The sequence below is a fragment of the Dunckerocampus dactyliophorus genome, chromosome 5 (genome assembly GCF_027744805.1).
Source record: "Dunckerocampus dactyliophorus isolate RoL2022-P2 chromosome 5, RoL_Ddac_1.1, whole genome shotgun sequence".
Lineage (NCBI taxonomy): Eukaryota > Metazoa > Chordata > Actinopteri > Syngnathiformes > Syngnathidae > Dunckerocampus > Dunckerocampus dactyliophorus.
This window is the reverse complement of record NC_072823.1, coordinates 30,810,682-30,836,457: the sequence shown is the minus strand read 5'-3', so window position 1 is coordinate 30,836,457 and position 25,776 is coordinate 30,810,682. Positions and strand designations below refer to the sequence as shown.

Below are 25,776 nucleotides of genomic sequence, written 5' to 3'. Positions count from 1 at the left end.
CAAACTGCGCATGTGATGAGTGCCATGTGACAAAGGCTTGAGCGAAGAAGGCAGCACATGCCCAGTTTGTATCTCACAATTTCGACTTTTCATCTCATAATTATGACTCTTTTTTCAGAATTTCTACTTTTATTTATAATTATGACATCCCATTGGAATTTTTTTTTTCACAGTGGCAGAAACAGGCTTCCATCTGTTTTTTGAGAAAATAACAATTATTGAACATCATTGAACACAGCCTATTAAAATGATGATATGAAAAGTCAGAATTGTGAGAAAAAAACTACAAACGAGGGTGCACCTCACCTCCAGTAGACCAGGATACCGATGAGGACCACAAGGCCGAGGACGGTGAGCGTGGAGATGACGGCCAGCGGAACCACGGCTTTCCTCTCACCCTCGCTGATGGAACCCACCCGAGACTCGTGGCTGCTGTTGCTGACGTCTGCACAAAAGACAGGGGCGGGCGCCATTGTTCTGATAAAAGTGCAATAAAGAGTTCCCTTGGAGAGCAGCTGCTCCCTGACGCCCCAACCTCTCTGGGCATCTCCACGATCCCACCTGAAGATCACCTTAGCCCACATGACTGCTAAGCGCTGCTGAATTCTCGCTTCATTCAAGAAGTGCAAACACGAGAAAGGAGCAAGGAAAGGATAAAAAATAGGAGATGGGAAAGATGTGATAATGAAGCCAAGACACCTTCCAAGAAGATGGTGATGAAGATGATGAACGTGTGTGTGTTTCTGCTCCAGGAGCAGCAGCGAACAAAAAGTAAAAGATACGCCCATAAAAACGCTCACTCCTTCCCCTCCAAACCCTTCTGCTCACCCGATGTTGACATCCTCCTCCGACGTTGGATCAACATTTGCAATAAAAGTGACTGTTGTATTTATTAGATTAGTTTGAGCATCAGAACCCTTCCCTTTCTCTCTTCAATTGCCATTGTTCACCTGCAGGCTTTTTATGGAGGACACATATGTGTATATGTATACTCGTACATGTAGTACCTATATCATTGGTAATATTACCTTTTCCCCAACTTAAGAACAATTCGACTTAAGAACGGTCGCCTGGAACCAATTGTGTTCGTTAGTTGGGGACCTAGTCTATAATTATTCAAATACTTCATAAATTATTACACCATTTCATTCATTATTTCATGCTTTTTGGACTCGCGGGTCTGAAGCGTGACTTGCAAAACTACCCTGAAACAACTCTGGGTGTTGTGGAACACAGGTCGTTTTTATTGTGCGTGTTGCTCTAAAAACGCTCATAAAGTATGCATATCATATTCATATAACTGCTCATATTTGCCTATTATTATTATTATTACATTTCTTCTCAGAGACGCTCCTGAATTTGCATGATTGTTTGTTTTGTTTTGGCTGAATTTTTGGCAATTTCGTGGAAGGGAAAAAATAATTAGGATTTTCCTATCTAATAATTACGACTTTTTATCTCGTAATTTCACCATTTTATCTCATAATTATGACTTTATATCGTGTCATTTTGACTTTTTATCTCATAATTATGACTTTTTATCTCATAATTTAAACTTCTTATATCATAATTATGACCTTTTTTTTCTCATAATTCAGACTTTTTTCTCATAATTTCGAATTTTTATTTTGTAATTTCAACTCTTGATTTCATAATTATGACTTTTTACCTCATTATTTTGACTTTTTAACACATAATTATGACTTTCCTATCTCATCATTTCTACTTTTTACCATATAGTTAGGACTTTTTATCTCATAATTTCAACTTTACTTTTTTTCTCATAATTATGACTTTCCTATCTCCTATTTCCTATTTTCATGTCATAATTATGACTTTTTATCTTGTAATTTGGTCTTTTATCTCATAATTACTACTTATCTCATAATTTTGATTTTTTTACTTCATGATTATGACTTATCTCATAATTTCGACCTCTTATCTTATAAATATATTTTTATCTTGTAGTTTTGACATTTTTATCTTAATAATTATGACTTTTTATCTTGTAATTTCAACTTTTTATCTCATAATTATAACTTTTATTCTCTTAATTTTGAGTTTTTATCTCATAATTTTGAGTTTTTATTTCGTAATTTCAATGTTTTCTCTCATCTCACATTTCATCTCATATTTATTACTTGTTGTCTCATAATTTACATTTTTTTTACCTCATAATTATGACTTATCTCATAGTTTTGACTTTTTATCTCATAGTTATGACTTTTTATCTCGTAATTTCGACTTTTTACCCCATAATTATGACTTCCTATCTCATCACTTTGACACACTTTGGCGATGTTGTGGAAGGGACAAACTAAAAACTAAAAAAAAAACAACCAACCAATCACAGCGGTTCGTGTCAAGCTCCACTTGAGGGTTTAGAGGGGGAGGAGCCAGCCAGCTAACGCTGAAGCATAATTCAACGTCATAGATGTGCAACGTAATAGATGCGCTACAGTGCGCTACAGTGCAAACATTACATTCTGACATCATGCTAGGTTAGCATTTCCACTGAAGAAAAACTACATGATCAAACTCACACATCTGTACCTGACTCGCTGATGGTTGGCAGAACTCTATTTTAAGTGTAGCGAAGCCTGAACTGGTGGGAACATACACTGGGCGGGCTCATGTAGCTAGGTATGACGGTGTGTAACAAACGTGACTAAGTACGATGATTGTGTTTCACATGCATGAAGGCATGAACTTTGACTGTCGGACCTCGTCATGACGTCACACTTTGCAGGCGTGACTCAGCATTTTCTCCCGCATCCTGACGGCGTGTTACCTGCGACTGGCTCCTCCTCTTTCTCCGACTCTCGTCCGGTGCGCTCGGAGATGCTGAAGTCCGAGGAGGTCTCGTTGTCGTAAAGGCTCTCGCCCTGACCCGAGCCGCTCGCCTCATCTCCGCCCAGCAACCAGGGCGGAGTCGAGCTTAGCGTGGGAACGCTTGGAGTCACAACGCCGCCTGCTCGCTCTGATCCGGTGGCGCTGCCGCTCTCGCTATCGAAATAGAACGCAGAGGACTGGTCGTCCAAATCCTCTGGTGTCTGTCCAGATTCTGGGGTGGTGGTTGGGAGGGCGGCGCTAGTGGCTTCAGTGGAATGAGTAAGTGTGCTCTCCCCCGAGGCCGAGGACTGAACCCTGTCCCACTCCTGATCCAGGCCATCCAGCCAATCAGGGGAGAGTGCTGAACCAGAGATGCCGCTACTGGTGTCCACCGGCCCTTCAGGGGTGGAAGTTGTAGGGACAGAGATTGTGGGGTAGGATGGGAGGGTAGAGGTCCCGTCTGACGGTGAGAACGACGGTTCAGGTGTTGTGGCTGCAAAAGAAAGGGGTGGGGCACTGTGAGTGGCCTGCAAGAAGTGGGAGTGCAGGGCCGAAGATGAGGAAATAGAGACCACAGGACGGTCTGAGGCGCGACCAGCAGAACCCGCCCCAGAAAGAGAACTTACAAGTTCGCCACCACCGACACCCCAGGCAGGCGGCGGGCCCACGCTAGTGTAAAGCTCCGCATCCCAGGAAGAAGGCGGCAGAGGGAGGTGAGGCGAAGCGTGCAGCCAGGACGAGGACGCCGACGGCTCCAGCGAGCAGCCGCACAGGGCGTCCACGTCACTCGCCAAGGACAGCCCGTCACCACTGACCTCTGCGAGGAAAGAGTCCAAGGTGCTTCCTGTCGCATACCTGAAGAGCTCCACCTCGTTAGAGAACGGCTGCGTCAGACCCGGGGTGGCGACTGAAAGTGGCAAGTCGCTAACAAGGAGAACTGAAGGCTGTAGGGTGGGGCTGAGGGACAGGGACACCCCCCATCCTAACAGCTCCCCCCCATCAGATGAATCGGGCGGCACTTGGGTGTGAGGGGTGTGGCCCGAAGAGAAAGACACCAAATCATCATAGGTGGCACTAGACAGGGCAGGGACATGAGGCAGGGTCGGGGCAGGGAGCGAGGGTGCGGGGTCAGAAGCTGGGTCTTTGCTAGGCAGGGGTGCGGTAGCGGCATGCTGGGGGTCCGAGGCAGAAGTAGGAAACAGCGAGGAGGAGGAAATGGGGAGGCCATGCAGGCGGGCGGAGGGGGCGGGGCCGGGATCTGTGACATCATAGGGCGAGAAGGAGGAGGGGGTGACAGAGAGGCGCTCACCATTAGGGAGCGGCGGCGTGGTCTGCAAGAGAATGCCGCTCCGCCACACGGAAGTCTTTGTGGATGTGAAAAGCGGCATGCTCGGGGTTGAGGACGGCCGAGGGGGCTCCATCTGGACTTCCGCTACGTTTTCCAGTCCGCTTGCTTCGGTGGTCCAACCGTCCCTTTTAGGCGTGATCAGACCTTCATTCGTCCCGATACCGACAGCCGATGCTGTGCTGCTGGTGTCGCCGAAGCTGCTGATTGGTGAGGTTGTGGTGGTGCCGTTTGAGGCGACACCTTGACCACCTGCCCCCCCTAAAATCCTTATGGTGGGTGTCGTCATATTCACGCCCCTGTTATCGCTTTCAGAGGACTTTGGACTGATGCTGCTGAGGTTGTCGCTTGTCGTAGAAGTGAGCGCCCGCTCGGTCGTGATGTCAAAGGAAGGGGCGGAGTCAGATGATCCTCTGTTGTGTGGTGACGTGGTGGCCTCTGCTGGCAGCATGGAGGTACTGTGCTGACTTGTCGGAGCAGAAGTAGAGGATGTGACTGCGGTAAGAGACTGCAATGTGGTCGCTTTGACGCCAGGCTGAAGGAGGTCAGGTGATCCGGACGCAGAGGCGCTCGGTGGCTTTGTCAGAATCCAAGCCTGATCGTAATCTTCCGTTTGGACGCCTTCATTCCAGGCGAGATCTGGGTGGAAGTTCTCCTGGTGGCGAGTCAAGGTGTAACATATGGATTACAGTCAAACCTCGCTTTTCAAACGCCCCGGTTTTTGATTCCACTTTGGACTGAAATTTTGGCCAAAATTGCTCTCGGGTTCGTCATCATCAGATTGATTGGAATTGGAATGGGTATCGGTTCATTCCTGCTTGAAATTTCTACTTTCCGATAGTCTGCGGATATGCGACTACGGTTGTTTTGGCATAGTTGTTGGTTGCAGTAGATAAAGTGATTGTTGAGTGCCCTAGCAAAAGTTACAGTATTTGATACCAACACAAAAACATCACAATCCGCAAGATGTGTTTGTAGACTTTATCTAATAATTAGGATTTTTTCTCTCGTAATTTCGACATTTTATCTCGTAATTATGACTTCCATATCTCATAATTATGACTTACCTCGTCATTTCAACTTTTTATCTTGTAATTATGAATTTTTATCTTGTAATTTTGACTTTTGATCTCATAATTCAGTCTTTTTATCTCGTAATTTTGACTTTTGATCTCATAATTCAGACTTTTTATCTTGTAATTTCGACTTTTTACCTGATAATTCTGACTTTTTACCTCGGAATTTTGACTTTTTACCTCATGATTATGACTTTCGTATCTCATCATTTCTACTTTTTACCATATAGTTATGACTTATCTAATAATCTAAACTTTTTATCTCGTAATTATGACTTTTTATCTTGTAACTTTGACTTTTGATCTCATAATTCTGACTTTTTACCTAGTACTTTCGACTTTTACCTCATAATTCTGGCTTTCCTATCTCATAATTATGACTTTTTATCTCATCATTTCTACTTTTTACCACATAGTTATGACTTATCTAATAATTTCGACTTTTTATCTTGTAATTTCGACTTTTTATCTCATAATTATGACTTTTTACCTCGCAATTTCGACTTTTTACCTCATAATTTCCACTTTTTATCGGATCATTCTGTCATTCCTATTCTATAATTCTGACTTTTTACCTCGACTTTTGAGCCCATAATTCTGACTTTTTACCTTATAATTTCGACTTTTTAAGTCATTATTCTGACATTCCTATCCCATAATTCTGACTTTATCATAATTGAAACTTTTTATCTCTATCTTAACCAGGAAGAGTTTGCACCTGTGGCATGGGCAGATGACGCATTTCCCAGCATTTTGTTGTTAAAATCACTTTTGACTGTCTTATGCCTTTTTAAGGTGTTATTTTGTACAGAAAGGGTGTAAAGGGTTCTTACCTCATCGTCAAATTGACTGGAATGTGGGAGCAGGTTGTTTTCTGCAAAAGATAGCACAGGTGGGGACAAATAAGTCAGAAGGCAACGCAAATGCAACACAATTCAACTTGATGACATCAATGGACAAACAAAGGATGAGAACATTTTGGAGGCTTAACGGGAACAATGAGTTGCTTTGCTTGTAAGAAGAAAAGCTGTTTGTTCGTGACAGTAGGAAGCAGGAAAGTTGAGACATTTCACGCTAGAAGTCCAACGCATGCCACACCGTCATGCAAGGATTCCAAAAAACAAAAAGCATTTGTAGAAAGTCGCTCTGTCCGCCACAGGCTTTTTTTTTTTTTTTTTAACTCCGCCCGTCTGCCACCACGGAGGCGTAAAACAAGGGCACAAAAGGAGCACATGGCGGGCGTGCCTCTTACCTGTCACATGTCATGGAGACCAGTTCAAACTGGCGTGTGAAGCATGAGGTGAGATTTTACAAGTTTATTATTAAAGTGGTGGCTAAATGATCAAAATAAAGACAAAGCTGCCACGTGTTACAAATTGAAATAGTTTTATTTCTGTATATCTGTATTTGTGGCTTGAAATGACACTATTTCCAAATAAATCAAAGTCGTGCCTATAGAACCCTCTATTGTGGGAAGCGACTTGAGTGTGTTAGCGATGCCTGTTGACTGTAAAATCAGGCTTGCCTGTACTACGAAGGTGGCTATTATTTAAAGCGGCTATATCACCATGGTAACTAAACTCCAGGCTTTCAGCTTAAAATGGGCGATGAAAGCGCCGCTGTTTCACTGTGTAACTCATTCAAAGATGGCGTCCCCTGATGGCATTCCCTGGTGAAATTATCGATAAGAGATAGATTTGCAGACGAGGCAATACGTCTGATTTGCTCACTCATTGAGCCGAGCATCAGGAATAAAATGTAATATGTAATTAGGCCAATGTTATATCACAGCAGTCAGTCCTTGCCTGTCCAGTCTTCTTGTATTATAATATTTGCAAGAATAAGCACTCTGAGGCATCAATCAACTGCAACAAGTCACTTTTTTATTCTAAAAAAAGGAAACATGAGTCACATAGGAAAACGTCACCACAAAGCACATCAACACCGCCACCTGGTGGCCACCACAAGGTACACCTTTCTACAGTTTAGAGCAGTAAAATATGAAATATTATATGATGAAATATGACATTTGTTGCTCCAGTTTATTTATTTTTTTAAGGATCCCTGACAACTTAGCTTAATAGGTTATATATAGTTTGCAATTATGTTCACTTCATGGTTACATTTTTGAAAGCAAATCGTAAATTCGTAAACAAATGACATTTGTAGTTGATGGTGCCACCCTTGACCAGCCAGCTCTCGCTGTTCAGTCTCATTTACATCACTCATTACTGTCACTCAGCTACACAAACATGGCGGCGTACGAGACAGACGATGTTTACGGTGATTATAGTTTTATTATTATAGACTATAGATTTGAGCCATGTGTCAATAGTTTGAGGAATAAGAAACATTTGGAGATGAACTAGAGAACATGCAGAACATGGACTTAAGACATGGAGATGAAGATTGGTCACCTTCAAAACACAGAATGTTAAGTGTAAACTACTCTGAAGTGGCTTATCCTTCAATTATTGTTTAAAATCGGCTTCTTAATAACGTAAAGGGTTCTTAATAGCCTGTTTTATTTAATATTTTGTAAACATAATGCTTTACAGCCTTGCCGCTGTCATGGAATAGTGTTTGGAAGACATTATGTAAACAAGACATGACTTACACTGTTCTGTGGCAACTTTGACATAGTGGTCATTCTTCTTGTCTTTTTTTCCCGGTGTACCGGCAGAATAGCATCCTTTTTCAAAATGCGTTTATACTAGGGGTGCTCAGATCGATCGGCCACCAATCGGCATCAGCTGATTTCCGTGAATTGCTTTTTAACGTTGATCAGCTCTGCCCCCATCGCAGCAGCCAGCCTGTAGCGACATTCTCCCGCCCACTTTCCCTTCACAAAGCCAAAACAAGCATGTCTGTCGTGTGGGACTTCCTGTCCTTGTGAGAGTGATATTTGTTTTGCACCCTGCAAAACACGCCTTAAAAAACTTCAGTTTGGTGCGAGTCAAAAATATGTTTTGGTCTATATTGTATTGTTCCCCTTTCATATCTGGTAGCCCAGGGGTCACCAATGTGAGCCCCCCCACAACCACATGAGGCGCCTGCAAGCCTGTTTTTCATTCAGTTTTTCAGTTAATGTGAGAACACTAGAAAGACGTGCATTCTGAAATACAATATGTGAGTTGGTGATACTTGCATTTTGTCAATGTTCTGGTAAAGCAAGCTATGAAATAAGCTATGAAAATTTATGTTACAAAAATGAGTAGTATTTGGCCATTTTGATTTTGTAAAAGTAGCTCTCACAAGAAAAAAACGTTGGTGACCCCTGATATAGGCATTAGTAAATTTAAAAATGATTGGTATCAGCTAATTTCACTCATGGATGATCGGTAACGGCAGCATAAAAGCCTGATTGGAGCAAGCATTTATAACGTACTTTCAAGCCAAATGTTTCTTGTAAAGGTGTTCCTTCAGAGCAGTCATCAGCGAAATGATCACTGAAAAAAACAGAACCCAAGGTGGGTGTCAACCTGTCTGTTGTTCTCTGCACTTGCTTTGTCCATTTTTGTCTTAAAACTTTCCTCTTTTGGAAAAGAAAACAAACTTACAGTATCACTCGAATACTATGAACATCCAGCAGCAACACAACTGTGGCGGAACTACTATTTTGATGAAAAATATACTGAAACAAGTCAACCATCTACCTCCACAAGAGTTTGTTTACTCTGGTAACGGCACCGCCATGACATCACTTCCGGAGATGAGACTGAACAACGACAGCTAGCTCGTCATGGGTGACGCCATCAACTATACATGTAACTTCTGCAAACATACGGTTCACTTTCAAAAATTGAACAATGTAGAACATAATTATAAACAATATACAGTATAACATACTTAAGCAATGTTGATAAATCATGTCAGGGACCCTTTAAATGGATAAATGTCAACATGTCAAAGTTGCACAATGTTGAGCGTTCATAAATGAAAAGACTGCTAGGGTACAGTTTGCATAATAATGAGTGTTACCTTGCACATTTACACGCTGAGTATTATTCTGCCAGCGGTCCTCCCTCACTCTGTTGGCGAGTTGCTCTTGGTAGTGATAATCTTTTTCAACTTACTTGCTCATCTTGTGTGAAATACACAAGGGTCGCTTCATTTTTGCGCGGAAGGAGAATGATGCGACGTCACACACCCCAGTTTATGTGAATGCGCAATGCGCACTGAGCACAAACCCGAGAACCGGACTTGACAAAGTAAGTTGATAACCAAGGTCGCAGTTCCGTTTAACAGTCTTTGGAGAATTGAGGTTTTGTTGAAATGCTGCTTGAGCGCAAAGCCTGCGTTTATTGAGCCACTTTCGCTGTATACCCCCCATGGTCTGCGGTGTTACATAATGTCATTGAAATACGTCAGTATAAGCCTACCGGTACAATAAAATGAAATGTTTGAAAGGAATCTTGTCTTCTTTCAAAGCAGCAGTGTTTTATTGCGTTTATTTCATGTGAAGGTGAAAAACAAAGAGCTGCCATCGCCTTACGGTGACCTGGTCACAGCACAACAAAGATGGCCACACAGGAAATGACCCCCACAACAAGCATCTCCAAATGAACAACTGATGAAGACAGAAAAAGACGAGTGAAGAAAGAAAAAACAGACACTGAGTGAAAGTGTGGGGGCGGGGTGACGATCGATCCAACAGTCATGTCATGTATGAGTGATGAGGAGCAGGACAAACACTCAGATATTCAGTTAAATACAGGATCTCACAAACACGTACACAGTCTGTCACATTTTCTTCCCACCTCACGTGACCAACGCTAAGCTAACGTCGCCCTCGGTAACGACCGTTGCTCTTACCGGGGTCGTCGACGAGCACGGTGACCGTCAGGACGTCGCTCGCACGTCCGTACAGACCGTTCGCACACACCGCCACCACCTGGACCACGTAGGTGTAGTTGGCGCTCACGTCATCAAGGATCGCCCCCTGGTGGCGAGCAGAGAGAAAGACAAGCGCGTCAACCACAGCATGGGGAAAATGTCTGACCGCCTTTGCAGTTACCGTGAGCAACGGTATGGACGACACTCCATTTCTTTTACCGACTCCACTTCTTATGAGTCATTCGCTCAAGTGAATCGGTCACCACTTCAGCCGCTCGTAACAAAGCGCGTGCACAGACACTCACACATGCGCATCTGTCAGGGAAACTCAAGTCTTCATCAAGCTCCTGTGAGTCCGTGAAGCTCGAGTCTTCGTTGAGCCCCCGTGAGTCAGTGAAACTCAAGTCTTTGCTGATCAGTGAAACTCGAGTCTTCATCGAGCGCCCGTGAGGCGGTTAAACTCAAGCGTTTGCTGATCAGTGAAACTTGAGTCTTCATTGAGTGCTGGTGAGTCAGTGAAACTCCAGGCGTAGTGCAACTGTAAGTCAGTGAATGTCGAGTCTTTGTCGAGTGCCCGTGAGTCAGTGAAACTCAAGTCTTCGTCGAGTGCCCCTGAGTCAGCAAAACTAGAGTTTTTGTCGAGAGCCGTGAGTCAGTGAAACTCAAGTCTTTGTCGAGTGCCCATCAGTCAGTGAATCTCGAGCTTTTGCTGATCAGTGAAACATGAGTTTTCGTAGAGCGCTGGTGAGTCAGTGAAACTCCAGTTGTCCTGCACCTGTAAGTCAGTGAATCTTGAGTCTTCGTCGAGTGCCCTTGAGTCAGTGAAATTTGAGTCTCTGTCGAGAGCCTGTGAGTCAGCAGAAACTCGAGTCTTTGTCGAGAGCCTGTGAGTCAGTGAAACTCAAGTCTTCGTCGAGCGCCTATGAGTCAGTGAAGCTCAAGCCTTCGTCAACGAGTCGGTGAAATTCAAGTCTTCAATGAGTACCTGTAAGTCAGTGAAACTCAAGTTTTCTTCAAGCACTTTGCGAGCTCCCGTGAGTCAGTGAAACTCGAGCGTTTGCCGATCAGTAAACCTTGAGTCATCGTCGAGGGTCCGTGAGCTAGTGTCTTCAACAAGCCCCCCGAGACAGTCACGCGAGTGTTCGTCGAGCAATTTGTGAGTCAATGAGACTCAAGTCTTCGTCAACGAGTGAGTCAGTGAATCTTGAATCTTGAAGGAGTACCCGTGAGTCGGTGCAACTCGAGTTTTCCTCAAGCACCTGTGAGCCAGTGAAATGCAAGTCTTCATCAAGCTGTCATGAGTCAGTGAAACTTGAGTCTTTGTCCAGTACCCGTGAGTCAGTGAAACTTTACTTTTCATCAAGCACCTGTGAGCCAGTGAAACACAAGTCTTCATTGAGCTCTCGTGAGTCAGTGAAACCCGAGTCTTTGTCGAGTACCCATGGGTCAGTGAAACTCGAGTTTTTCTCAAGCACCTGTGAGTCAATGAAATTCAAGTCTTTGTCAACGAGTGAGTCAGTGAAACTGTAGTCTTCACCGAGTGCCCATGAGTCAGTGAAGTGCACAAGACTTTGTAGCTGTGGTCTTTTTTCACCCCGTTGAAAGAAACCAAAAGTACTGAATACAAATAACAATGAAGCATTGGTGGGACATTTTTTCTTCTTTACCACATCCTGGTCTCCGTCGGTCAGGTACTCGGAAGGGGCGACTCCTTCCGCGTCGGCTATCTTGTAGCTGACACAGTATTTGTCGATGGCGCCGTCATACACCGCCCGGGGGCGCTCCCATGTCACCAGCAGGCTGCTGAGGTTGTAGACCATCGTCTGGACGTTCTCTGGCTCTGAGCTGCACACTACACACAAGAAGTGAGATAAAAGCGATCACTTTGGTACTGAGGGACATCTTCTTTTCAAGATTGAAACTTATCTTTGCAGTAGAAAGACAAGCAACGTCAACATTACCCTCAATCTTTTTAGTTTGGGACGTTTGTCCATTTTATTGGCAACTTATTGAAATGAAATGTGTTCAAATAATGCAGATAAACAGTAATAGTATTAGTATTAGTAGTACAATGCAGATAATGCAGGAAGCAGACAGATTAGTGGAGCAATCAAGTCTACGCTTGTCTCACACCCAACCACTAGAGGGCAGAGTGAGACAAGGACTGAAACCCTACACATGAACTACATGAAACTTGTGACGTGTGTTATGTTGACAGCCACCAGTGACAGTAATTAGGTTGGATTAGGTTTTGCCCTGCCAAAAGCGGATCAATACAGTTAATTATGAATTATCGAACAGGAACATTGACAGTGGTCTATACACGGCTTCCTCTGGTGCTCTATTTGGGTCACAAAGGTTCTATTAGGACCAGCTGGGAGAGGTAACATGACACACTTTCAATATGCACCAAATAAAACACCCCCCAAACTGTCTTGCTGGCTTGATGTTGATGTTCTCCTCTGATTTTGCATCGACGTTTGCAATAAAAGCGAATGTTGTATTTATTAGATTAGATTCAGCTCCAGAATCCCGCCCTTCTCGCCTCAATTGCCAATGTTCACTCGCCACACAATCCCGAAATATGCCTCACACACTTATTAAACATATTTCAAGTATTAAATGTATAGCTGCTCACCACTAATGATTGACAATGTAAGATGATCCATGAGCACATGGAACGGGAGTGTAGCTTTTAGCCTGGTTGTCAGGATAGCGCTTCACTGAATCCCACTAACTTGGGTTTACCTCACTGCAAGTTGTGAGGCCCGGATTGACTGGCCGGAGACAGTGCTGACGGAGCCACGCAAACGTTTACTTCTGAGCACACAACTATGGTGCGTCCAAGGACTGCCGTACAACGGAAGACATAACCATGTAAAAATTGTGGGCGTTCTAACAGCTGTACCTGTTTACCTGTGTTATCATGTACTTATACATTATTAGATGTGTTTTCTTCAGGAAAAACAGCCTACTTTTAAAGGGAAAAAAATGAATTTGCAAGGTCATGACTTCTGAATAGCAAATATGTGGGGATCCACTGGTCTACAGTCATCATTGATTATCAGGTTCTGGTCCAAGCAGGACAAATGTCCTGGAGCTTAAGAGAGGTGCACAGACAGGAAGTGTGTGGAGTTTAGGGTACCTGGTGTACGGACCGCCTCCGTGCCGGTGTAGGAGGAGAAGACTTGACCCAGAAAGTGCTCCTGCTGCTCTCTGTAGTTGTTCTGCAGGTAGTCCATCAACATGACATAGCCGGCCTGCTGCATGGTCATCACCTCGCAGAATATCTCCAACTAGAACATGATATCATCGATTCATGTCAATCATGTGGCCACCAGAGGGCTGCTTTCACTTGCTAAGGAGACTGGAATGACCTCTGCCAGGGATGTTATGTTTGCCTCCTGTCCTCAGCTGTTGACAGAGCAGCAAACAGGAAATCACATGTCGCCACACCTCACCAAGTGAGTCACCTTGTCTGGTTAAACAACCAGATATGACCAACCAGTTGGATATGACCAACTGTACCTGCTGATTTGTCCTAACCAAATATCATGACATTACTACTACCACATCACTACTATCAGGAGAACCAGAGTATCGAGTGGGAGGAGCCACCTGCTGTGGTCCAGCAAGGTGCACTGTATTCGGACACATGCTCCGAGCAGCCGGTGTGACGCCACAGAGGTCTCTCAAGAACCTTTTGCACTTTTCAAATGCCGCAGCGCTGGCGTTTCAGGTGGCTGATAAGGTTTTTTGGGTGCTCGATGTTGTTTTTTTCCCCCCTCATCAAGATGTTGGTACAACCAGCATGTTGAAAGCGAATGTTTCTTTGCAAGTGAGCTCAGGAGACATTACGACAGGCCGTTAAAGTCAAAGGCAGGAGAAAATAGGAGCGCTTGATTTGGCTCCATCGCAAATCACGGGTAATCTTGCCTCACTGGAGCGTTTTGAAAAAAATATCGGTTATCGGAGCTATTTATAATGTTATCGGATTTAGCATATGACATCATCATTCCCTCCTTGCCGATAATTATTGGGCCAATAATTACCGGCACCCCTAATATATATACACTCCTGATCAAAATCTTAAGACCAGTCGAAAAATTGCTAGCATTAGCATTTTGCACATTTGGATCTTAATGAGGTTTTAAGTAGAGCTACAATATGTAAAAACAAGAAGGGGGAGTGAGACAAAAAGCATTTTGAAAAAGTCATTTATTGAAAACAACAATTAAACTGAAATAGGCTGTTTATCAGCTGATCAAAAGTTTAAGACCATCGCTCAAAAAATAACCAAACACTCTCCAAACCAGAACCAAAAATGTTCTCAGTAGGACTCAGTAATGAGGAGCTCCACCGTTCTTGTTCATCACTTCCAAAATGGCTTTGGGCATGCTTGATGCCAGTGTTTCCAGGAGGCTAGTGGGAACATTGCTCCAAGTGGTGAAGATGGCTTCACCAAGGGCATCAACTGTCTGGAACTGATGGCCATTTTGATAAACTTCCCTTGCCATCCATCCCAAATGTTCTCTATGGGATTTAAATGAGGGGAACATGCAGGATGGTCCAAAAGAGTGATGTTCTTCTCCCTGAAGAAGTCCTTGGTCAAGCCAGCATTGTGAACTGCAGCGTTGTCCTGTTGAAGAACCCAGCTGGTACCACACAGACGAGGGCCCTCGGTCATGAGGGACGCCCGCTGCAACATCTGCATCCTTTTGACGACCCTGCACCACCTGAAGCTCCGGTGTTCCACTGAATGAAAAAGCACCCCAGGTCATGTTGGACCCCCCCCTCCACATCATCTCAGGTGGGATCTCCTTGTCATGCCAGTAACGTTGGAAGTCATCTGGACCCTCGTTACATTTTTTCTCATCAGAGAATAAAACTTTTTTCCACCTTTCAATGTCCCATGCTCCCTGGCAAAGTCTAAACGGGCACTTTTGTGGAATTAGTGAACTCCTTTTTTGTTTTTTAAAGCCTTTTCCCTCAGATGCCATCTGATGATTATTGCGCTGCAGTTGGCACCAGCCTTAATTTCGGTGGAAGACCGCCCTGTGTCTTGATGGACAGCCAATCGGATCCTGCGGCTCGGCGCAGGTGTGATTATTTTGGGTCTACCACTTGACTTTTTTGTTCCATAATGCTCAGGATCTTTCCAAAAACTTAGAATGACTGATTTCCTGCTCCCAACCTCAGCAGCCATGGCACGCTGCGAGAGGCCTTGCTTATGCAGCTCCACAATCCCACCACGTTGAAAAAGAGAAAGCTTCTTAGCTTTACCATCAGGAGGGCATGACAGTGGGAATGATGACACAAAATGAACATGTGGAGCAGATTTGGGCTTTTATAGCCTGTGGTCTTAAACTTTTGATCAGCTGATAAACAGCCTATTTCAGTTTAATTGTTGTTTTCAATCAATTACTTTTTCAAAATGCTGTTTGTCTCACTCCCCCTTCTTGTTTTTGCATATTGTAGCTCTACTTAAAACCTCATTAAGATCCAAATGTGCAAAATTATCATTCTAGCTATTTTTCAACTGTTCTTAAGATTTTGATCAGGAGTGTATAGACACAGTACTGATCTGATGGCGGTAGTCGCATGTCGCCCCAAGCTGGAATGCTGACGGGTCGAGACATGTCATTTGGAGTTTTGGAGGAAAAGTGGAAAACTTGTAACGCAGTGTGCAGGAGGTGGATGGTAAAAACAGCAGGGATGCTGTCACGTTCTCAAAGTTGCATTGTATTTATGTGCTTCCACAGATTAAAAGACCCCTAAAAACAGGGAAAGAAGCCTCGTAAAGAATGTATGCATGTGTGTGCATGCGTGTGTGTGTGTATGTTTGGTCTTTGATGAAAATGATGTGCCCGTGCAAAAGTCACATTAGAATCCTTTTGTAAGACCTGTGGGTTCGTCTTAAAAAACAGGATAAAGAGCCTTTGTGAGCAAATACGTTTGATGTGGAGATGCTGTGTATGGCTGTCAATCACTCTGAGGGCACACGCACACACACACAGGAATGATAATTTGTTGTTACAGCTGGCTGAGCATTTCTACATACGTACGTTTGTGATAATAGGCACTGTGTGGGTATAGCCAGCAATGTTTACTATGTATTGCCTTATTTCATACTGCATGCTTTTAATGCTGATCATCAGTTGCAGCAGTAAGAGTACACTAACATGTTTTTGTAGGTTTAATGATATGCAAATGTCAGCTGTAAAAACAGTCATTGTGGTACTGGAGGGCCCAGCAGGAGGCGCATAGCGCTTTTGAGCTACTGTATACTAGGGACGCCTTACTTCCTCTTTTCGCAAACACAGTCATCCCTCGCTATATCGCGGTTCGCATATCGCTCCCTCACTATATCATGTTTTTTTTTTAATATGATCGCTGTTTCGTGGTTGACTGTGGCCTTTTATTGGTCAAGACAACTTATATGTAGTATTGTGGCATCAGCACTGTTATGAGACATGACGTTAGATGACAATACCTTTCACACTGCATGGAGACTGGCGACTGAGCCAGCAGAGCCCAGCCGACATGCCATGGCTGAGACGGACATGCCATGGCTGAGACATCGAGGGACAAAAAGTCTCATTCTGTGTGGAAGTGGTACGTTTTTGGCTTCTTTGTCCTTCTTCTTCCTCACTCCGTTTGAAACGCTTTCTTAAAATTAGGACAATTAAATTGGAGAGGCTAACTAGCTATACTAGCAGCAGCCGTCTGGTATGTCCCTGCAGTTGAACCCGTAGCCTACGCAATGTGATGTAAGCAAATAATGTGTAAAGGCCATAGATGTTGTACATTGTTGTACATTGTTGTACATTGTAAAGGCAAATAATGTTAAAACCCATATTTAGAAAGTCCTAAACAGGTTTTCTATGCTTTAACTCCGAAAATATTCAGCTTATTAATATTCACTCAACCCCCAACGAAACTCCCTGTTTGTTCCGCCAGCACCAGAAGACATTTACAGCAACACACGTCTTATTTATGTCTTGTATGTTTTTTTAAACATGTTTGTGGAATGTGGTAGGAAACCGGAGTACCCACGCACGGGGAGAACACGCAAACTCCACACAAAAACAAACCCAGATCTCCACGATCTCCTGACTGTGTGGCCAACACACTAACCAACAGGCCACCGTGCGGCCCTACCAAAATATTCCATTCATACATAAGGAATCCTACTGTGCGGAAATTCACTTACCGCAGTTGGGTCTGGAGCCAATTAACACACAGCTCATTGTCCATTCATCTTAACTCAAATATCAACATTACATGTTTCAATTCTCTTAAAGGCCACACCGTACAGGCATAGCTAAGAGCTAGTGCTTTAATCAAAAGCAGCCGAGGTCCAGACCCTTTTCACCTGGTCGGCCGAGACGGCCACGGTGTTCTTGAAGACGACCCACTCGACGGTCTCGCTGCATGGCGGCGTGGTCAGGGAGCCGTTGTAGATGAAATACTTCTCAGTGGAGTTGGGCAGGAGACCCAGCGGCGCAAAGGGCAGAACCTGGGCGGTCTTGCCTGGAACAGACAAGCAACTTTTGAAATGAAAGCGCCAGAAGGGGACATGAGGAGAAAGCCAGACAGACGTACCATATCTGCTCACGCTGTTAATGGCGTCCATGATGGCAGCAAAATTGACGTTGTCCTCCAAGGTCACCTGTGAAGAAATGCACAACGGAAGCTTTTAGCATTTATGCTAATAAGCTCAGCACAGACCATTCAAAAATAGAACTTTTCGAACCCCACTGTCCATCATGGAAGACAAATCTAATTCCACACACGCACACTCCATGAGATGCGGTAATCTGACATTTTTTCACTGGACCTCACAATGGGACGTATTGAACTTCCCAGCAGTCTTGAATGCAGCATCAAGACAGGCTGCTTCCCTCCCACAGCGGTACACAAACAAAAACCCCGACGTGAGCCTGTGTTGTTTTGGCTGATGGTGTAGTACCCAGCCTGCAGCGCTTCTGTTCCAACATGGCCTCTGCTGGTTCCTGCATGCCAGCTCTGCCCCAGGCTACGTGACCGCACGGAGCGCAAAACAAGAGGCAAACACAACCGTCTCAACCTGAAAACATTCAACGAAATAACACGCCGAAATGACTCACTCAGCACATGCCAATTCAACACACACAGACACAACACACACACGCCGATACAACCGAAGCAAAGCGGTCCAGAAAAAGGTTAACTTTCAAACGTTTGAGGGATTAGCAGCTTTGGTAAATGAATTTGTGTGAATTTGAAGAAGATGGTTTGGGCACATGTTGAAGAACAACGCACACTCGTGGGTTGGAAATTTAGCGTCACGTTGAGCAAAGAAGAAAAAGTCCAAAACAGTAAACAAAGTAAACAATGTAGGACATCCAATCAACACACTGCATGACTTAACTGAGATGAACTGATATCTATCAGCATGGAAAAGGTTATAAAGCCTATTCTAAAGCTTTGGGACGCCAGCAAACCACAGTGAGAGACACTATTCACAAATGGCCAAAACAAGGAACAGTGGTGAACCTTCCCAGGAGTGGCCGGCCAACCAAAATGACCCCAAGAGCACAGGACTCCAAGACTCATCCGAGAGGTCACAAAAGACCCCACAACAACATCCAAAGAACTGCAGGCCTCACTTGCCTCAGTTAAGGTCAGTGTTCATGACTCCACCATAAGAAAGACGCTGGGCAAAAACAGCCTGCATGGCAGAGTTCCAAGACCAAAACCACTGCTGAACAAAAACAACATTAAGGCTCGTCTTAATTTTGATGATCCCCAAGACCTTTGGGAAAATACTCTGTGGTCTGACAAGACAAAAGTTGAACTTTTTGGAAGGTGTGTGTCCCGTTACATCTGGCATAAAAGTCATGCCGCATTTCAGAAAAAGAACATCATAGCAACAATAAAACATAGTGGTGGTAGTGTGATGGTCTTCAGGACGTGTAAGACTTGCTGTGATAAATGGAAGCATGAATTCTGCTGAAGGAGAATGATCGGCCATCTGTTGGTGACCTCAAGCTGAAACCAACTTGGGTTCTGCAGCAGGACATTGATCCAAAACACACCAGCAAGTCCACCTCTGAATGGCTGAAGACTTTGGAGTGGTCTAGTCCAAGTCCTGACCTGAATCCTATTGAGATGCTGTGGCATGACCTTAAAAAGGTGCTTCATGCTGGAAAAGCCTCCAATGTGGCTGAATGACAACAATTCTACAAAATTCCTCCCCAGCGCTGGAAGAGACTCATTGCAAGTTATCACAAACGCTTGATTGCAGTTGTTGCTGCTAAGGGGGGGCCAACCACTTATTAGCTTTAGGGGGCAATCACCTTTTCACACAGGAACATGTAGCTTTGGATTTTTTCTCCCTTAATAATAAAAAGTTTCAAGTTTCGGTGGAATTAGTTACCAGAAAGAGCATTACTGTTTTACTTTCTTCCAGTCATGTTTCAATTCCCCCAACACTGCTCATGAACGAACGTCTTACGTTGGTCCCTTCACAGCCGTTCGCCTGTAGGACTACTGTTCTTCCATGTTGGATCTTTGGGTTGCACTAGAGTGCACAAGACCTGAACATTGATGAGAACCACCCCGAATGTGTGCTCCAACTTCAAACGCTTGATGTAACGAGATCTTGTTAGTCGTCTTTGTTGTGTGAAGACAGTCTGTCCCCCCGGCAAGTAGCAGCAGTTCCCGTTCGCCACAAACCACGCCCCCTGCCAGCTCGTTTGCATGTGAATGCCACCTGATTGTTCTGGACGGTCGTGTCTTGACAAACGCACCTCAAAGAGCACGGCCAGGGCTGCGATTCTGCCTCCAGCTTTCATGCTTTGCTCCAAAGAGTCAAAGCGATGCGGTTCGTAACAGTAGATCTGCATCTGTGGCACAGGACAGCAACAAAAATCATTAGAGTTCTCCTCCACACCCCAATCCAATTGAGCACCTGTGGGGCATCCACCTAAAGCATATCCATATTGTATGGAATATAGCATAGAATGCAATGTTGTCACGTTTCTCAGATACTGTACTTCCCCCGTCTCACCTCTAGGGGGTATTTGACGCCATCCAAGCTGTGCTCAGAGCCGTCGGAGGAGGCATTACAGCGCCCCCAGTGAAAGGTGATGCGCCCGACCTTGAACTTTGACCTGAGGCCCCCTCCGCTGACGTAGAAGTCTCCATCCACTTGCACGGCCACTACACCCGCAACACACACACACACACACACACACAGCAAGTGTAACAGTGGATGCTACATGCCTGCTCTTTGCGGGGGTTGGGTTCCGCCCAAAATAATGACAGATGTAAGATGACCCACAAGGATTGAGCAAAGAAATTGACATATTGCAGAAACGTCACTTTGTAGATGTCACATGACATCAGTCAGCTGACATTTTCGAGCTACACAAGGAGATGCAACTTTCATCGTTATTATTCTGATTACGGATAAACTAACTCAGCGGTAAGATGCTTACATCTATAACAAAAGTTATCTGTTCACTTGCAGCGGCTAGTTAGGTAGGAATAACAAGTGTATTGTTGATGGCTTTGCTTCGCGTCATGAATTCCACGACAAAAATCAGTGTTTTCTACACTTATTCATTATTTCATGATGAAATGGAAAATGTGCCCACTGCTGAAACCTTTTTTAATACGTTGCCTTGACTTCAGCTGCATTCTCTTTTGCATAATCATTTTCAATTTTTGTGTATGGGTAACGTTTGATAGCAAATGCTACCTGGATGTAATACATGAACTGTGTCTCCTAATGAACGCGATGTTGATATTTTGACTGACATATTAGTGGTACTCAGGTTACATACGCAACTATTGAGGACTTATGTGTCATTATCTTTATTGCCGTATTGCATATAATTATGATAAGAAATTATATTATAATCATTTTTGGGTGATTTTGTTGTCAGCACGTTCAACTATGTAACGAACAAAGTATTTGATAAGAATATTTCATTCATTCAGATCCAAGATGTGTTATTTTAGTGTTCCCTTTATTTTATTGAGCAGTGTATATTTCCTGTATTGTAGGAGGTAGATCTTTGGGACTTGGTCCTTTTAAAAGTAGCTTGCAGGCTGAAAAAGTGGGAGCAGCCCTGCTCAACACTGTATCTGTATTATCACGCCTTCATAAACTATTACAAAAACTTTAAAAAATTGCAGAATCGCAAATGTGCAGGGATCCACTGCACTTTATACGGTTGATGGTTGTTCATTTGTTCCAGATAAGTGATAAGTGAATTTCTGCAAAGTAGAATATTTTGGTGGAATATTTTGGTATTTAGAGGATAGAAAGACCTGTTTACCATCTTCTAAATGCTTTTTTTTAAAACATCATTTTAGCCCTCTTGACATGAAATAGCACCCCTATAATCAACTATTACCCAAAATAGTAGACATCATAAAAGAAAATAAGAGAAATACGAAATAAAAACTCGTTTAAATAAGCTTATTAACATTATTAGAGCCCTATAGACATGAAATAGCACCCCTATAGTCACCTTTATACTGCTATTACCCACAATAGTAAACATTATAAAAGAAAATAAGACATATACGACATAAAAACTCATTTATGACCTCCGAAATATGCTTTTTAACATTATTAGAGACCTCTAGACATGAAATAGCACCCCTATAGTCACCTTTATACTGCTATTACCCAAAATAGTTAACATAATAAAAGAAAATGAGACATAAATGACATTAAAAAAAACCCTGGTTATGACCTTCTAAATCAACTTTTTAACATTATTAGAGCCCTTTGGACATGAAATAGCACCCCTATAGTCACCTTTATACTGTGATTACCCAAAATAGTAAACATAATAAGAGAAAATAATGTTCTGGTGCTGGGGGAGCTTTCACAGTGGTACACGTATGCTGTACGTATGCATGTCATGCATGTAAAGCACGTGTTTATAAATGATTAGCCAATTAGGGTGAATGAGATGTGTTTTTTCAGCAGAAAAATAACGGCCCAAAACATGACAAAACATGCATGAATTTGCGTGATCACAAATGATCAATCGTGAGTGTATGCGGATCCCCTGTACTGTGGTTTTCCAACAAGTATGAAATACGCAGTGGAACATCAACGGACGTGCCTTTGACAAAAGCCTGTTGTCATGGAAATGTCCCTGAATGTCCGCCGTGTCCCTTTTTGTTCAGTGTTAGAGACAATATAGCAAATATTGACTCAAGCTGATTGAGTTGTGTTGGCAACTTTCTTTGTACTCCATAAAAAGCTGTTTGCTCATCCATCTTTTTCTCTTTCAAGCTCCTTGGAGGCTCAGAAAAAGTGTGTGTTTGTGTGCTGACATGTTCAAACAAGTGTCCGGGTGTCCTCTGTCCCGCTTGAACAACGAGCTGTTTTTAATCGCCTCGTAAGGCACGTCTCGCTTACACTTTTGCTTAACAATGACGCCTTATCATGTTTCTCGCCACTTAAAAGAGAAACGGTGCCTTTTAGTTGAGGTGTAACTGTAGCCTGGACAAAAGGACGGAAGTGAGACAAGAACTCTTACCGGTCTTGCCGTCATTCTTGATGGTGGTCCGGTCCCCCGTCAAGTCCTCCCAGCCTTCAAACCTCAGCTTCTGGTACTGCAGCTTCACCTGGGCTAGGTTCTCCTCCACGTTGATGGGTGACTGCTTGGCGCTGCTGCATGACGGGAACTTCTTGGCCCAGTTGTCCTGGTTTAACGTTCCTGGAGGGGGCACATAAACGTCCCTGACACAGTGAAGCAGCAATAATGACCTCGTTGATACAAGATAGGAACCTTCCAGATGGTTTGTCTCCTGGCAAGGTGCTTTTTCACATTAATGATGTCAGTGATTTGTCATCTCCATCAGTAAAACAACAGGATGAAGTGCTCACGTTCCTATGACGGCTCATAGGTAAGCCTCTCTGGGGCTAACAAGCTAGCACGCTAATGACCTCCAGCTGTTCCACTCAGACGTTCTTCTCTCGCAGGTTTAGCCTGGTCGTCAGGCCAAAGGATACACCGCTTGCTTGTTGGAATTCTACTAAAGACTTTGCATCATATATTAACTTGTGTTCACTTCACTGCGAGTTTTGAGGCCGGGATTGACTGTGGAAGCTAGTGCTAACGATAGCCACACGGGGCGCCACTATCTTGCACCGATGTCACGTCATTACTTCATATATGTTTTGCCTTTTATGTTTTATTATATTGTGAATTATTACTGACTCAGGGTGAATGAGATGTGTTTTCTTTTGGGGAAAAAACTGTCTACTGAAGAAAAAAATTGAACATTTCTGTAGTTAGGGCACTGAGAACTTGTTTATGACCTTCTATCTATGGTTTTTAACATTATTAGAGCCCACTAGACATGAAATGGCACCCCTGTAGTCACCTTTACACTCCTATTACCCAATATAGTTGACATAATAAGAGAAAACAAGACACATAAGACGACCAGTCCAGGGTGTACCCCGAAGTCAGCTGAGATAGGCTCAAGCATACCCCCGCGACCCTAAACAGGAGAAGCGGCATAGAAAATGGATGGATGGAAGACACATAAGACATAAATATTAGCAATGCTTCGATATTATGCTGTGATTCCGATACCGATCATCCAATGAGGGAGATTGGCCAATTAACTGTACATTTTTCAATGTCCATCCATCCATTTTCTATGCCGCTTCTTCCTCATTAGGGTCGCGGGGGCATGCTGGAGCCTATCCCAGCTGACTTCGGGCGACAGGCGAGGTACACCCTGGACTGGTCGCCAGCCAATGACAGGGCACATATAGACAAACAAGCATTCACACTCACATTCATACCTATGGACAATTTAGAGTCGCCATTGAAGCTAACATGCATGTTTTTGGAATGTGGGAGGAAACCGGAGAAAACCCACGCGCACACGGGGAGAACATGCACACTCCACACAGAAATGCCCAAGGGAGAATCGAACCCTGGTCTTCCCGATCTCCAAGCTGTTACTGTGTTGGCCAACGTGCTAACCACTAGACCACCGTTCTGCCTATTTTTCAATGTATTTCTTGTAAAAAAATAAATAAATGTTTGGGCGGATAGTGTTTTTTTGCCTTTATTTGTGTGGAACAATTTTTGTACTATTTGACACATACCTGAATTTAATTTGATGCATGTGTTGGAGTAACACCAATAAATAAACTGTTCAAAAATTATTTTTTTCAATTCAAGATACCAAAATTAAGTATAATGAAACAAAAATAATAATAAAAATCTTTATTCAACAGAAATCTGTCCTGCTCAACTTAAAACAGAATAAATTCAGTGTCCAGGTCGCAGAGGTCTCCAACTTCCACCAGTACTTGTGTTTTATTTATGGCTGGCAACATTTCAATTGTACACTACTGTATTTACCAAGCACATCTCCACATCGTCTTTATGCTGTGTTCTGCTCATTTGTCATTACATAAAAGGCATAAAGTCTGAATTTAACAGTTATACAAGTAATATACGATAATAGTCATCCCTGTGATAGCATCACCATCATACAGCTGGACACACTATGTGCTTATACTCATTAAGCAACCACACACAAATAGTGGTTTGAGGAGAAGACATAATTAGTATAATGACACCAAAATAGTAACGTTCAGTGAAAAGGTTAGCGCGTGCCGCATGGACGTGATATCGACTTGTGGCTTCCCTGTGGGACAAAAAACGAGCTCCGAACGAACCGTGCTGCTCGTTTATCTTAAAAACAAAATTCTGTGGTAAAATCTCACATTTGGAGTCCAAAGACCAGAAGCTAGGCGGGTAACTCCAGCTAGCTGCCGCCATCGTACAGCACGGCCAGTGACAGACAGGCAAAGCGTGTAAACAGAGACGAAAGAAAAGGTTTGATAAGGGAGTGGTCAAAGACGCTGGCATGGCCTGTGTCAAGCTCAATATGAGACGCGTTATTTCCTTGGTAACCCTACGTGACAGCAGACGTGTAGGATTTGCCGCCGCATGTGCATCGTTTTTTGTGATGCACTTTGAAAGGCGGTTATCGGCAAAAGTCGATCGGGTGTTTCTCACGAAAATCGACCAATACTGATCGGTGGCCCATAGATCGGAACATCCCTAATAAACATAACAAAATATAACATAATATCGACTCAGAAGTCATCAAAGGATCCCTGACACGATTTATCAACTTTGCTTAAACATGTTATATATTGTTTGTGATTCTGTTCTACATTGTTCAGCTTTTGAAAGCAAACATTAAATTCGCAAAAATGACATTTAGAGTTCATGGCGCCACCCAGGACGAGCTATCTCTCGCTGTTCATCGGAGTACAATCACTCAGCTACACAAACATAGCGGTGCACGGGACAGAGGATGTTTACAGTGATCACAGCGAAGATTTCAGCCAAGTGTCAATAGTTTTCAAGCAGAAAAGAAGGGAGAAACATTTGGAGAACTGGACTTATTGATTGATTTATTTGAACATTCTTTTTTTTTTCTCACATTCTTTCACATCAGTATACCTCTCATATCACAATTCCAAATGTCCAAAAGCAGCAGGAAGAAGCAGATCTTATTCAATCCCTCCCCCTCTTTGTTTCACATCCAATAGCTAATACATGTCACAATTGCTAATGCATTTCACATCAAGTGCTGATACATTTGTTCATTTCCTTTTACTAGTTCTGAATAGCA

At 43.5% G+C, this 25,776-nt stretch overlaps 1 protein-coding gene across 12 annotated transcripts in view; it reads right to left on the bottom strand.

Moving 5' to 3' along the window:
- The window catches only part of ptprz1a (protein tyrosine phosphatase receptor type Z1a), an 87,032-nt gene that overhangs the window by 24,578 nt on the left and 36,678 nt on the right, over window positions 1-25,776 (bottom strand). For 10 of the 12 annotated variants that reach the window (XR_008570414.1, XR_008570411.1, XR_008570413.1 and 7 more), the window contains exons 3-13: window positions 22,641-22,843; window positions 20,144-20,295; window positions 19,884-19,979; window positions 17,695-17,761; window positions 17,465-17,622; window positions 13,235-13,385; window positions 11,757-11,941; window positions 10,069-10,195; window positions 6,087-6,127; window positions 2,792-4,832; window positions 307-445 (exon numbers count right to left, since the gene is read on the bottom strand). Coding sequence is in view for 8 of the 12 variants with exons in the window: in XM_054776299.1 (XP_054632274.1) it covers window positions 307-445; window positions 2,792-4,832; window positions 6,087-6,127; window positions 10,069-10,195; window positions 11,757-11,941; window positions 13,235-13,385; window positions 17,465-17,622; window positions 17,695-17,761; window positions 19,884-19,979; window positions 20,144-20,295; window positions 22,641-22,843 (3,360 nt within the window). In the remaining 4 variants the exon portion in view is untranslated. The remainder of the gene's footprint in view (window positions 1-306; window positions 446-2,791; window positions 4,833-6,086; window positions 6,128-10,068; window positions 10,196-11,756; window positions 11,942-13,234; window positions 13,386-17,464; window positions 17,623-17,694; window positions 17,762-19,883; window positions 19,980-20,143; window positions 20,296-22,640; window positions 22,844-25,776) is intronic. The other 2 variants (XM_054776307.1, XM_054776304.1) reach the window with 2 other exon arrangements.